Below are 15,198 nucleotides of genomic sequence, written 5' to 3' on the forward strand. Positions count from 1 at the left end.
ATTTCTAGCTCTAAATCTTAAGCTTAGCTTTTATAAATCTATAAGCCAAAACATCATGCCATTATATCTGATGTCAAGTTTTGATGAAAACCCTAAGCATTATTTATAACTTTAGCCCAACTCTTGATACTTAGACTTAGATTTTCTCCGTTTACTATTTTAAATAAAGCAACGTGTAAGGGTTTATCATCCATATCAGAGCCATTTACTCACCGAGATTTTAATGTTTTGTTGCTAATTCTTTTATAGTTAAACACTCTTTGGTTTGGCTAATAATTAGCTTAAGTTCGTCAGTATAGTAGTATACTATAACCAGGCTTTTTATTTGAACATTATTCTCTGGAGGACTTAGTATATAGTTTTTCTGGAAATCCAAGGACTTCTGTTGATCAGTACAATATTTTTTATGATTATTTCTTGAAGAACATTCGTTTAACATATCTTCTTCAAGATACAACTCACCAAGTACAGATTCATGTACTTGAACTTGAGTCACACATTTTCATGTGTATGATGGTTTATGATACTATCCCGCTGTCCAAACCGATGATGGACCAAAATTAGTGGTTAGAAAATGAATTCTTTTACCACCAGGTCCTCGCTTCACACACATTAATTAAATCACAATGAACGAAACTAATCAGCTGAACTACAATAATTATAAGTAAGCTTTATAAATAAACGTTATTACGAAAGCTGATTTATAAAGTTCATAGTTCAGAAATTGGGTTTCTATGCATTAAACCAGCTGCTTGATTTATTACACAAAATAATAATAATATTAATAATAAAACATATTTCAATTGTTGAGATCAATTGAAGCTAGACCACCATGGAAAAGTGGTGGTGATACGGTCTCAACAATTGAAATTACTAAAATCTCCACAAAACCCCCTTCTGATAATAAAACATATAATGGATGAAATCTAGTTCAGAAAAATGTTTTTCCAATGACACTACTACTAGTACTTACCCATATAACTATATAAAAGCTGTGAACATCAAAACGTGTCTGAAAAAGAGACACCAATGGTTAGAGTTTTTTGTTGACTAAACGAGATAAGCTTATCGGAGTTTGTTTGCTTGTTAATCAAAATTGTTTTGAGATTACAAATCACTAGATAATTCATACTGACAAAGTACGTTCAAATTTCATGAAACTATTGGTAATCTGACATAGATTGAGGAAATATTATTAACTAATAATCTCTACGTGAAAAACATGTATATGATCATAAAGATGCATGTAGGAATTTATCAACTAGGACACAGTGTACAACCTGTTCACAATTAGGTAAGTGAAATGACTATTTAGAAAGTGTAGGAAAATAATAACATCTGTGAATAAGATCCAAATAATGTAAGAAACATATATTCTTTTAAGTCAATCAGTCAGTTAATCATAAACAACAAAAAACCTAGGAATTATGTATGTGTATCAGACCAAAGTGCCACACCATATTAGCGCAGTCACATGAGACAAATCCCAAAGAAGTAGTTATAACAGTACTAGTTGTGATTAAAAAAATATTAGACATAGTTGATATGAAAGAAGAGAATGGATTTGCTGAGAAAAGATATGAATATCTTAAGGCAGAATAAACTAGTCGGTGCGATTGCAACCGATTCTGAATGGTGTCGCTCATCGTCTCTAAAGCTTGATAAATGCGTGGGTTCCAACCAGATAGTCTGCGCCTACCTATACGTATGGATCGGTGACCTCATAGAATGATGCCACCTCTGACTTTCTTTAAGATTACGACTGAACCTTGTTGGATTATATCGACTTCTCATGTTTAAGTTCTATGCGATTAATGGTCAATATTCAGCACATTGAAGTAGAATGCAAATATAAAGAAGAGGAAGATTCCACTTAACGAGTAATAACAACTAAAATCTATCTAAATTTACTTTTCAGTTTATCGTGGCGACACATGCGTAATCCAAAAACTAACATTTGAGGTTACCATATTTCCATAAAATAAATAAACATGAATTTACATTAATTTTTATATAACGGACTGTAGTCGAAAACCGAAAGTCCTAAATGACTGGAGAGTAAATAACCAAACTAATTTCCGTTAATCACCGATGACGTTTATTTTGTTAACATCTTGTACATGAGGATACCGGTTTCATTACATAAAAAACATACATATTCTTCTATTCAGTGGTCTTGTTTTTTTACTTCGAATTATCCTGAGGTTACATCAATCAATCGGTCACATCGTATCACTGCATATTATCATAGATTCATAGTAAATCCTGAGCTTTTTTCACATACTAATTTTAAACAGTGCATACGCAAGAAATCATCGCCTAAAATAAATCTTTTCAGTTATATGGTAATTCGATATATTTTTCTGAGAATAACATTAATTTAAAATCATTGAAACAGTTCAACTATTTTCAGCAAAGATGGTTGGTGGCTAGCAGTGGAATCTAGGACCGCGTTTCATCCTATTTGGGACTCGTCAGCCGGTATTGGTATTCACTCCGAGACTCGAACCCAGGACCGTTCGCTTATAATGCTTGTGAAGTGAGGCAATCCGCACAGAATACACATATGAAAATAAGACTGATCAGTTGTAGTCCTAAACATCAATGGGAAGATTCAAACAAACAATACAAAATATGTCCAACTGTTTATACTTTAAAAGCTGTTTAATTCTAACCATGGTAGAAAAATATGCCATGAGCCCTTGTAATTTTGAAAGTATTGCAAATATCTAGGCTCTTAATCCATAGAAGAAAACTATCAAATCAACAATAAATACTTATAAATAAATTTTTCCATATTATACTTGACGAAGGTAATAAAGTTAATAGGATGCATATTTGTAATATAAAATTTATATATTTATATTTTTAAGGAATATTTACCTCTATCTGATCAGAATATACACATACACAGACAGACAAAGTACAATAAAAATTAGACACAGTAAGAAAAGAGGCGAAAACTCTAAGTTATTATATATATCCTAAGGGGAAGATCACACGAAAAATGGGATATGATATACAGCACAATATTTATGCTAACACTACTTAAGTTATAATTAATTTAGCCGATTAACTAATATTACTTTCCACTCTCTCTCTCTCTCTATGACCAGGTTTTTATACAAATACACGAGTCCAAGTATAAGCGAGGAAATAAAGACAATAGATAGATGTTAAATATGTATGTATAAGCGTGAAACAGAAGAAAATGGTGCAGAATGCAAAAGGAAGTAATATCCACACGTCTATTTAATCTTTCAAGAACTGTGTCTTCAATGAAGAAAAATGTTGAAACTAAGATTTTTAAAATGAGTGAGTGAAGTTGTACAAAACAGAGGAAAACGGGAGTTAGAGAAGGAATAAAGTGACTTGTAAAAATACAAGATATTCAAGTTGGAATGATCAGGAAAATCCATTCTACTGAAACACACGTACACACACACACACTAAGTATAACTACTACTACTACTACTACTACTACTACTACTACTACTACTACTACTACTACTACTACTACTACTACTACTACTACTACTACTACTACTACTACTACTACTACTACTACTACTACTACTACTACTACTACTACTACTACTACTATTCATACATTCTGAAAACCTACCCTATCTACATTGATATACACATTAACTACTAACCAATCAAAAAAAAGATTAGTTGAAACAAGTGAAGGGACAGTAATAATTGCAATTAAAAAGTATCCTTTACTAATTTATTTAATAAAAAGTTAACAAAATAAACGACAAGTTTTTCTAAGAAGGCAGAATAATATTCACGAAGAAAGAACAATGGACATAAATGGAATAATGGTGTGAAAGATAAGCAGAATAGAAAGAAGGTAAAGATAAGTGGTTACACACTATAGTACACGTGTTCACAGAACATAATTCACTTGCATCTTTTCAACTGACAAGCTGCCCCTGTTCTACACGCATTGAGGAATATTTTTAGGAAAAGAATAACAAAATATCATCTTGATTAGAAGAATAACAGTGGTGAAATGAAATGTAAGTAAAGACTAATAATACAGATGCATCGATTTCGATTCATATATATAAATATAGAAAAGAAAAAAGAATTATGCTTTAAGACAAAACAACAGGTCTCGTTGGCTTTTGTATACATACACACAGCTTAGCGTTTTAATTTACTTTCTTGTTTGTTTGCAAGTGTACAGAAAGAAAAGATAAACAAATTTTAGAACATGTGATAAACTGAAGCTGTGACCAAGAGATTAAAAAATGAAATAAGAGACAAGATCAGGGGAAATATCGACAGAATTAGACAGATGCATAAGTTGACCCTCACACTCTCATGCACACAAGCAGTTGTTAGAGTATCTTTTCATACCATATCGTTAAGAAAAGAAAATGGATTTAGAAAACAGGAGGGAAACAATATATATATATATATATATATATATATATATATATATATATATATATATATATATATATATATATCTAAATTTGTGAACCATCAAAAACTACTTGACTGGGATTATCATTAACAAGTGATGGATTGGACAGCCGATTAAAGTTTGAATTAGTAGTTGATGTAGTTTCTGTAGAAGGAATCACTGTATTAGTCACAGGAACTGATACTGGAGCTGATCGATTAGTGAACAATGAATTTACAGGACCAGTAGTTCGATTATGAGATGAAAAATAATTTGGATTTGAATTCAGTTGTTGTGGTTGCTTAATTGGTTGCTGTTGACGAGTGTTGAACAGACTAGCTAACGTTGCAGCATTTGATGAATTGACCGATGGTCCAGTAGTCAGGGAATTGGCAGTAAACGGAATAAATGGTCCTGATGTATTAGGATTATGATTATTCATAAGTGTTTGATGATGTGTATGCGAAAATGTTTGCTGGCCTTGTTGCGCCTGACGTGATTGATGTTGGTAACTAACTAACTGTTGTTGTTGATTTTGTGGTAATGGTGGAGGAGGTGGAGGTGGTGGTGGAACATTACTGTGCGAACCACCAGGTAAACCGATACTCACAAAGGCACTTAATGTGCCTGAACTAAGACGAAATGCTGCTGGTGCATTATCAAGATCTGAATATAAGATAGTCATTTGATGGGTAGACTTTTGCGCTTTAACAGGATCCCAAAAATAGTAATCACCTTGTTCAGAGTTGTTATCTGACGTGAAATTGGCACCCACTATACGAGTAAGCCATATTTGTTCTTTTTTATGAAATCGCCATTCACGTTGATAGCTTAAAGAAAAAAAAGTCGAAGATAAGGAACATTTAGAGAATTATTTCGGAGGAAAACTAATCAAATAGAACTTACTAACAACGTCTATGCTGATTAAAAATACATTATTTGCATAAAAGTTAAGGAAATTATTGATAGTTCATGGCCTAAATAGACGAATTGTACACAGATAACGTAATTTATCAGTTAAATCTTAAGAATTTGGGTGTAAAACAATTTTTTTATTTGAATTATGCAAAGTATCCCCCCCCCAAAAAAAACCGTCATAAAATGACTAATCTGTAGAATACAATTTTATCAAAAAAGAGAGTTTGATGCCATTAAAATGAGCGCATATAAACAAATGTTTGGATTTACAATGAATTAAACTATAATTTTTTTTTACTAACTACGTACGACGTATCTATTATAGACAGAAGAATTAAATCAAATGTAATATAGCTAGCTAAGAATTAAAATAGCCAAGTTTGGAATTCACATGTACAGATGAAAATCACCAATGACTTTAGAAATCGACTATTTACTGAATAACTAGTTATCACATACAAGTATGGTTAGTAATCATAGATTCTGTAAATAATACTGATAGAACATGAAGAAGTAAAATCTCAGATGTTGGGGATGTTAGATCCCCAGACATCACTTGGTAAATGTTTTATTTTGGAAATTTGAATTTCTTGTTTTCGCACTAAAAGCGCACATTTTTACCTTTAGATTGTATTTCCTATTTGAAAGGATGCTTAGATGTTATTGGTTTATTGCCCCTTTTCAATGCTATTACTGTCAAGACAGTTCTACTATATGGGGCAGAAACCTGGAGAACTACGAAAGCCATCATCCAGAAAATACAGGTGTTTATTAACAGTTGTCTATGCAAAATACTTCAGATCCGTTGGCCGGGCACTATTAGCAACAACGTACTGTGGGAGAGAACAAACCAGATCCCAGCGGAGGAAGAAATCAGGAAAAAGCGCTGGAAGTGGATAGGACACATATTGAGGAAAGCACCCAACTGCATCACAAGACAAGCCCTCACATGGAATCCTCAAGGCCAAAGGAAAAGAGGGAGATCAAAAAACACATTACGCCGAGAAATGGAAATAGACATGAGAAAAATGAACAAGAATTGGATGGAACTAGAAAAGAAGGCCCAGAACAGAGTGGGTTGGAGAATGCTGGTCGGCGGCCTATGCTCCATTAGGAGTAACAGGCGTAAGTAAGTGAGTAACTGACATTCTTATTTATGTTGAGTGCTGAGAGAGACTATAAAAAAAAAATTTATAAGTTCCAAGTTCACAATTAAATTTTAATTATAAACAGGATGTATTGAAAAGAGATTAAATTGATTAAAATCAATTCCAATAATAATTTGTTCAATATAAAGTAAATTATTTCTGCAATTAGAAATAAATTTACAATTTATTTCTTTACACATATACACACACATACACGTGCGCACATAGAATGCCAATTTGTGTAATAAATTTTGTAATTTTGTTCGACAGGAACAAAAAATTAAAAAACGACAAATACGTTTGTTATTTTGTCAAATTGTAAACATTTCCCATGAGACATTTTTAAATATAAAAATATCACTAACAGATAGAAAAAAAGTGATTCCGACCGATAACATTTATACAAACCAACTAAAATGACATATTTTTTTAATTTAATTTTAATGAAATTGGACTTGAGTGCTGCCATTCTGTTGTTGTTACAGATAATACATGTTTCTGACAAATGCTAATAAATAAAAATATAGGGCCATATTTCAACAGCACATTCTGTCCAACGACTGCTTTGAATTGATAAAAAATGCCTCAATGCTTTTGTGATAATACATAATTTATAAGTAACTCATTCAGCAGATATATGCGTATAAGCCACATCATAAATGGGAGGGCTAACGGGACTAACTGGTTGCCCGAACCGCAATAGGTGGGGCGGTGTTCGAAATAGAGACTTGATAACCGAAAACTGGACGTCCTGACCACTAGGTCAACGCCCCATTGTAAAAACAGGTAACTTGTTACATGAATGACAGATTGCAATTAATGCTTTAAGTTAAAGACTGGTTACTTTCCATGGACGAATTAACACACTTTGTAGTGCAAATAAATACTTGAACTAAGAAAAATTACGGAATTATTAAAATAAAAAAATATATATTGAATTTACAATTTCTGAATTCTAATTAAACAAAAACAGTAATAAACATAACCTACAGTTCTTTCGCTACAACCAACTGTGCTTCTTCTCGACAACAATTATAAAATAACCAGAACAATGTCTCTTCTGACAATTGATTCATAGGTGGATCAGGTAGACGATCTGTAACTAAATGTCGTATAAGATATTCCGGTGGAACAGGATAATCCATATCTTGTGGACGGCCAAAACAAGAATCTTGAAGAGGTGAAACAAAGGTGGTATGAAGTTCACTAGAAGAGGAAAAATTGAAAATAGGTGAAGTGTTTTACAATTCATAACTCAATATAATTGAGTCACATGTTCAAAGTATTGAGCCATAACCTTATCACTAAAAGTTGCTACTGAGCTGTTCTTGCCTTATAAGACTGTAATGTGTACTTTCTAAATTAGTTGGATCGATGAATACCAGTTTATTCCCCGGAACTTTTACTGTGAAGTTTTTCTAGGAAATACTCAGTCAGTCAGTCATACGCAACGTAAAACCTGACACGTGAGCATAGTTTCAACTTGTCATCCCAAATTACTGCAGCATGATAAAATTATTTCAAGACAAATCCCACCATAGTAGAAGTAGTAACAGGAAAGACTAGATGTGGGAAGAGGAAATAAAAAGATATGAGATATGGGGGACCAGATTCTAAAAAAACAAAGAGTGAATGCACCTCGCCACTGCGAATGATTCTAAGCCATGACACCAGAAATTTTCTAAACATTGGTTACGATAATCACATACCAAACAAGTAGTCTACACCTATTAACATGACTCAATGTGGAACTTCAGAGGAAAACATCAGTTGGAACTCATCTAGATAGTTTAGAGCAGTAAAGAACCCAATTAAACTGGACAATTAATATGAACACTTCCAAATGATAATTTGATACTTTTACTTAGTTAAATTCCAGGTGGCCTGTTTGAATATCTGGGCTATCTGTTCCTGCCATCTGGATATTTCAACAAGTTATCTGTCTTCTTGTTTGTTTTAACACATTATTATGCCCATTAGTTGCATAACCTATTCAGGAGTGCTTGTGACAAGTTTACGGCATTTCGCTGTACAAGTTACATAAGAGCCTAATCAGAGACGTCGTGGTTGCTGGCAATATGCATCGAAAAGAATGTACATTATTCTGTGTCGATTGCTGAACTGCCAACATCTAACTGGCGACCACTCAATATTTACCGCAAGGGTCGTTCAAGAAATAAGAAAAGGAAGTTTGTTAAAATACTTTGTGCTGAGAATTCTATATTGTACCAAAAATATAATATTGAATAAAGCCAATAATAATAATAATATATGGTATTCTTAATGAATGTCTGGAATACTAGGAACTACCAATACTATAGTTTTGAGGAACAAAACAAAGAAAAACACTACTCAAACTACATGGGCTTTTACATCCGACGTCGATATACCACAAAACATCCCTTCAGTCGCCCTTAAGACCGATGTTTGCTATTTAAGTACCTAAAGCCGATTCGATTACACCAAAGAACGTTCAACTATACATCAACGACGAAAAAAATTATTAAATTTCCAAAATAGAAGCAGATTGGATCATATTTTGTACATTTACAAGAAATTCCTGTAACAAGACCTAGAATGATGTCTAGTATCTTAGTGAAAGCTTTTCAACTAACCTATTTGACTTGAGATAAAACCATTAAATACATAAACAAGTACTATAAAATGAGTTAAACTAACAGTAACAAGCTGATAGCAAACAAAAGTTTGATAATGAATGAAAGCTTATTAGTACTCATTAACTAGATGCTTTGTAGACCAAATAATATGAGACGGAAAAGTGCTATTTTGTACCACAATCTAATGTTAAACATATAAATTGATGACACGACATTGACAATGTCCGAATCCCAATATATTTTCAGCAATATTATGGATTATTAGAACAAGAAAACAATATTGTCAGGCAAATAAAGAAATTATTCAATGACCTAATGAACATCTGTTGGATGAGAAGGTGAAAACATTCCGTGTACGGTAACAAATCAGGTCCGAAGGATTAGGTAAGAGTAATGTAAACAACAGATGTCATCCTGATAGACCGTTAAAGGTAGACATGGACCATGAAAGATATTTAGTTATTTGGTTAGTAAATAAGCAGTGATAAAGTTACGTTTACTCTTTAGCTGGGGAAACAATCAACGTAAATCTATGCCTAACTCTTAATTAACAAAATCTATATTTAATGACGAGAAGTTATCCATTAATTAATTTTATCTCATTAATGAAGCTCATGAATCTTAATTTTATATGATCATCCATTCCTAAATTATTATTTATTTCTTTACTTGAAAACAAATATTGGTGCAAAGAGGCACCCAATACATATGTGCCACACAAGTCACTCGGTCTGTGTGTGGGCTGTGATACTGCCCGGGTGCCCAGACTGAAGCAAGTGGTTTACTTAGAGGGCCACACCCAGAGTATTCTATCTAAAGGTCTGATTCACACGGCAATGGAGCGACGTAAGGAGATGCAGTCCCATGGTAGCCGGTGACCAACGATTTATTTATTTATTTATTTGAACACAAATATTGGTACAAGAGGGGCACAAGATATATATGCGCCACACAATTGATTCATACTCCATTTGTTCCCTCAGGATCCTGAAGCCGATGTGCACAATTGGTTTGGAGTGAGAGTTTTCCAACTCCCTTAGGTGGATCCTCCGCATCCGCCAACCCAGTTAAAGCAACGGACATTCGTTTTTCGTTCTTTCAATTTCATAAATAACACCCCCGCCACGAGAATGCAGTGACTGCAAATGGGTAGCCGTGTGAAAGCATTTCGAGAGGGAAAGCGGACTTTACCTATCCTCAGCCGTATTTCTACGTATATCGTGTTACGTGAAATTGTGTATTAACAGTGCGGAATGAAAACAACTGACTGAAGCAGACTAGAAGACGAAGTACGGAAGAAATCCCGAGATTCGTTTAATTTCAGATCTACTAAAGAAAAGCAACGTTAAATAAGAGCAATCACTTAGATCAAAAAAATAAATAGAATCTAGGTGATGGTGTACAAGCACCATTTAGTAATGCATAAACACAGAAAGAGTACTTTTAATAAGTGATATACATTGATAGTTCTTGTGATACAACCGAAAAAATTGAAAACTATCCCTATAAATCTTCCTACTTTTTTGACAATTCTTGAGAAAGAGTGAGTAAACTACATGTTGACAAACATCATAAAGATAACTGTAAGATTCCTTTTGAAAAGAACTATTCAACTAATAGCCCCCAAATGGCCTGTACGGCCAAGGATGGGTAAAGTCCGCTCACCCTCTCGAAATGATCTCACATGTCCACGCGTATACAACCACTGCCAGGGAAGTCCCACTCACTGCCTTCTCCTACCAGGGGTGTTGTTTACGAAATTGAGAGAACGAAAAGCGAATGTCCGGTGCTTAACCGGGTTGGTGGACATGGAGGATCCACCTAGGGAAGTTGGAAGACCCTCATTCCAAACCAATGGTGCACATCGGCTTCAGGATCCTGAGGGAACAAATGGAGTATGAACCAGTTATTGGTCATCGGTTGCCATGGGACTGCATCTCCTGACGTTGCTCCATTGCCATGTGAATCAGACCTTTAGATAGAATACTCTGGGTGTGCCCCCCTAAGTAAACCACTTGCTTCAGTCTGGGCACCCGGGCAGTATCACAGCCCACACACAGACTGAGTGACTTGTGTGGCACATATGTATTGGGTGCCTCTTTGCACCAATATTTGTTTTCAAGTAAAGAAATAAATAAGGACGTTTAAACTTACCCAGGTGTCTGCCAATTACTGTGTAATGAGGATAAATCTAATCCAGGAGCTAGCATATTCAACGTAGCATCATAATCACCAACGCGAATCAGCTTCAATAAACCTAACATTCCGAACTGATCACAAATCATATTTTTAGGAATATTTGTGACTAAATGATTGGGAAGTAACTGTATACCGTTTGAGGAGCCAACAGATTTAGAGGGAACATTTGAATATCCCGGCTGATTGCGGACTGATGATGGTCCTAAAACGTGGTTGGACGTATGGCTAAACAATCGTCTAGAGTTTGTAGAAGCAGGAGTTTGGGTTATGGAACTAGCCGACAAGGAACGATGAGCAGATGTTGAATTGACAGTTAAGGCACTCGTCGTCGACACTGTCGTAGTAGTGCTAGTGGTAGGTTGGTGCGAACCAGGTAAAGCGGGGAAATCCTGCTTAGAAAATTCCAGAGGAGCTGCCTGGTTATTTGAAGAATGACTAAATTGTTGATTTAATTGATTTAAACTCTGATCTATGGTTGAAGACCCTTTCGACATAATGGAAACATAGTTCCGCAAGGGGGGCTGGTTTGAGGAGGAATGAAAGGGTGCGGAAGAATTCCCACTCCGCCCAGTAGATGTTAAAATTGGAGGGAAATCTGAAGGATCTAAAGTAACACCACGTGAAGACGAAGATAAAGAAAGGTTTGTGGAATTCGAAGAAGTATTTTCATTTCCGATTGAGTTTGAGTAAAGATTTCCAGGGTTACGAGATGCCAGGGCCATAGCAGTGTTTATAGGAACTGACGGGGTAATACTTCCGGGCCCAATTCTGTTGTTTGTTAAGTCATTCCCAGCTGTCCGATTGATGGTGGATAACGAAGAGAAAAGAGAAGGTTCAGAGAAATTTCTTGCAGGACCAGTCTGACTATTATTATAATTCAATGCATTGAAATATGAAGGACCATTTTCCAGACTAGAATCTAGTGCAGTAGGATATGTTGTTCTTCCAGAGAATGCATTGGGTATAGAACTGATGAGCTCACCATTACGCTGAGAAGACCCAGGTCTAGAATTATAACCACTCGTTGAAAGCGTTGCAATATCACTGAAACTAGGTGCCCCAGTATTCACCGGATTACCAGCACTAAACAGAGGCTAGTCCAAACAAAATAAAAACAAAAAAATGACATGGAATGGTTTCAAAATTAATCTAAGCTACAAGTATTCTACATATCCATCAACCTAAATCATGATCTTTTAACACTACATTTAAAATGGATCGGACCTAAAGAAAGCTTAGAAGTGCATATTCGTGCCGCTTTTATATCTCAAAAGTGGCGATAGATGGTGCACAATGTTTCATAAACAAGAAAAGATGTATGTATAGATATATTATGGGCGGTTAAAAAGACCTTGATTAATCAGTAGCTGAGAAGCTAAACACAAGTTTGTTTTGTATGTGTTAAGTCAGATCATTTATGGCAGTAAAATGAGTTTTTCACTGACTTCTATGACTAGTGCGACGGAACCATTAAGTAACCAATGAAGCTCACCTGTAAAGCTATACACAAGGAAAGACGACAAGCTTCCGAACTGAAGCAAAATAAGTTGATTAAATTGTCATTTGAAACAAGTGACCTTCGGTGAATGAATTAGGGTTAGGTCTAATTGCATCTAACAGTGATTACGTGTTAATAGTTACTAGTGAAGCTAAAAATCTTATTGAAGTTAATATATGGAATCGCGGCCAGAGTTATGATCCGATTAGATACTCAACAGATTCGGGAGCGCCAAACTGTAACGTAACAAGTCCAAAAAGCATGCGCAAAACCTTTAAGTGTTAACTTGTATCGCTGAATAACAGTGTAGTAGTTGGCTTAGGAGATAAGTTGTCGTAACCTCTCAAACATATAACAACATTATTCATCTAATTATCTAAGATGACATGATTTTCAGTAGGAAACGAAGTATATACAACTATTTGATAATCAATATATATTGCGTTAGTGGTGTTTGCCATCCAAATCTTCAAGTTACAAAAAGAATGGTAAGGTGTCTAACTTTAGACCGCAGATTTGTGATACGCTGGTCGAATTTCCAGGGTATACATCGACAGCTTCGTAGACACTAAACATCCAAATACCAACAATCATCAAGAATCATTATTTATCACCCTATGTCCCGAAATCAACAGTATTATTTTTACTAGTAAGAAATTTTCTGAACAAAGTACTAGTAACGAAATGAAGACAGAGTCAACCACGATGAATCGGTAAATGGATATTGTGTTGAGCTGTAGACTATCCGATTATAATCCAGGTACATAATAAAAATAACCAAAGAACTCTACACTAGGTGCTATCTGATCAAGACACTATGTGTGGAGGACTTTAAAAAAAGGTTATTAAGGAACTGGAGAGAGAACAATGCTGTTTGCTTGGAAACAAAGTTTGCAAAATTAGTATGGAAGCACAGTGAACTTGTGATTGTTCTTTAAAGTAATGAAGACGGTTATGAGGAAAGTATGAAGGGAAAAACTTAGTAAGGATCCCAATAAACCGATTAGGTACCTAACTAACACCATAATTTACCTAGATAACTCAATGTCAAGAAAAAAGGGATGAGAAGAGAACAAATGTCAATAAGAACGCTGGAAACGGATGTAAATCCGAACACATATGATGAAAGTGATTTATGAAACTTACCCTTTTTGTGAAATTGCTGCCGTAAGTGGCGACAGGTTTATTGTAATCATGTACCATAGCCCTCCCCATATTATATCTGCATGAAACATAAGTGAAGAAATATGCAACATACTGAGTCTGAGTGTTCCAAGGAACAGAGTGGTCAGCAGAAGTGAAACGCCTAAATATTTTAAAATTCGAAGTTAAGGGTGTAGTCAAGATCTTACTGTCCTATTCCTGCCATAAGCTGTATTCATTTGGTAGAATTAGCACTGTGAGTGTAAAGGACGTAATAAAGATGAGTACCCCAAATTAATCACAGTAAGACCGGAAAGTTTTATGATATTGCTTCTCGCAGTGAAGAAAGAGGACTAGTAACAGAGACAGAAAGAAATACACAAACGTCCTATTATGCAAACCCAATTGTGGAGCTGCCGCCATTCATAATCAGTCACTTAGAAGCAACGGTCTTTATGGCGTAATTTGTGTGTCGGATAAGAAAGAAAAAAGGAATGAATGGCTGAAACCTAAAACGATGATCAAAAAAAACTATTTGGGCTGATTTTAACAACAGAATTACTAAGTTTTTTTCTAGATGATGAAGCGCAAAATTTGAAAACACACTATCGATACTGGGAAATTGAAAATGACTGGTCTTAATACTATTCGTTTGTAGAATTTAGTTTCAAAATTGTTTCAACTTGAAAGAACAAGTTATAATTAGGTAATCATTAATCCCACGCATTTAAATCTAAGCAACTTATATGGTCAATTAGTTATTATTATGCCAACCACCTATATAAGATCTTGCTACCAGATAAGTAAATTTTCCTTTTTGTACACTATCTGTTGTGAGTGAGTAAATCCCAAAAATTATTACTGCTAGTGAACCACGGAGTTAGGTCCCACGGCGTCCAGTATGAGGTCAATTGTTTATCCGAATTGGAATAAACGGGTATATTCAGAAGCAATCACTTTTATTTACGATGTATGGACGTGAAAGAAAGCATATAATTCAAAGGATATTTAGAGACTTGAGGAACATCTTAATCGTTTTCAGATCCAGAAAGAATAAGTTGACTTTTGCCTTTGGAAAATGTAAGCCAGTACATCTGTGATACATTGCAACTACCCCATTTATTCTTAATAATTTATTGTTAAAAACATCTTTGTCTGGAGAAAAGTTAGGTTTTTCAGTTGCTTACTGTCTAAATCCACATCCTATCTGCTAAAATGCCCTGTAAACAAGTACTCCACTAGAAACCATGACAC

The 15,198-nt window shown here is 34.7% G+C and overlaps 1 protein-coding gene across 1 annotated transcript; it reads right to left on the minus strand.

Moving 5' to 3' along the window:
- Window positions 1–1,501: 1,501 nt before the first annotated feature.
- Window positions 1,502–14,548, minus strand: CNOT2 (CCR4-NOT transcription complex subunit 2). The gene is made up of 6 exons (XM_051216825.1): window positions 14,154–14,548; window positions 14,060–14,107; window positions 13,948–14,023; window positions 11,259–12,397; window positions 7,477–7,692; window positions 1,502–5,250 (listed from the first exon to the last, which is right to left on the minus strand). Exons 1-6 carry the CDS (start codon window positions 14,168–14,170, stop codon window positions 4,485–4,487), a joined length of 2,262 nt encoding a protein of 753 aa, XP_051065440.1. The 5' UTR covers window positions 14,171–14,548; the 3' UTR covers window positions 1,502–4,484.
- Between the last annotated feature and the right edge of the window lie 650 nt (window positions 14,549–15,198).

Source organism: Schistosoma haematobium, chromosome 6 (genome assembly GCF_000699445.3).
Source record: "Schistosoma haematobium chromosome 6, whole genome shotgun sequence".
Classification (NCBI taxonomy): domain Eukaryota; kingdom Metazoa; phylum Platyhelminthes; class Trematoda; order Strigeidida; family Schistosomatidae; genus Schistosoma; species Schistosoma haematobium.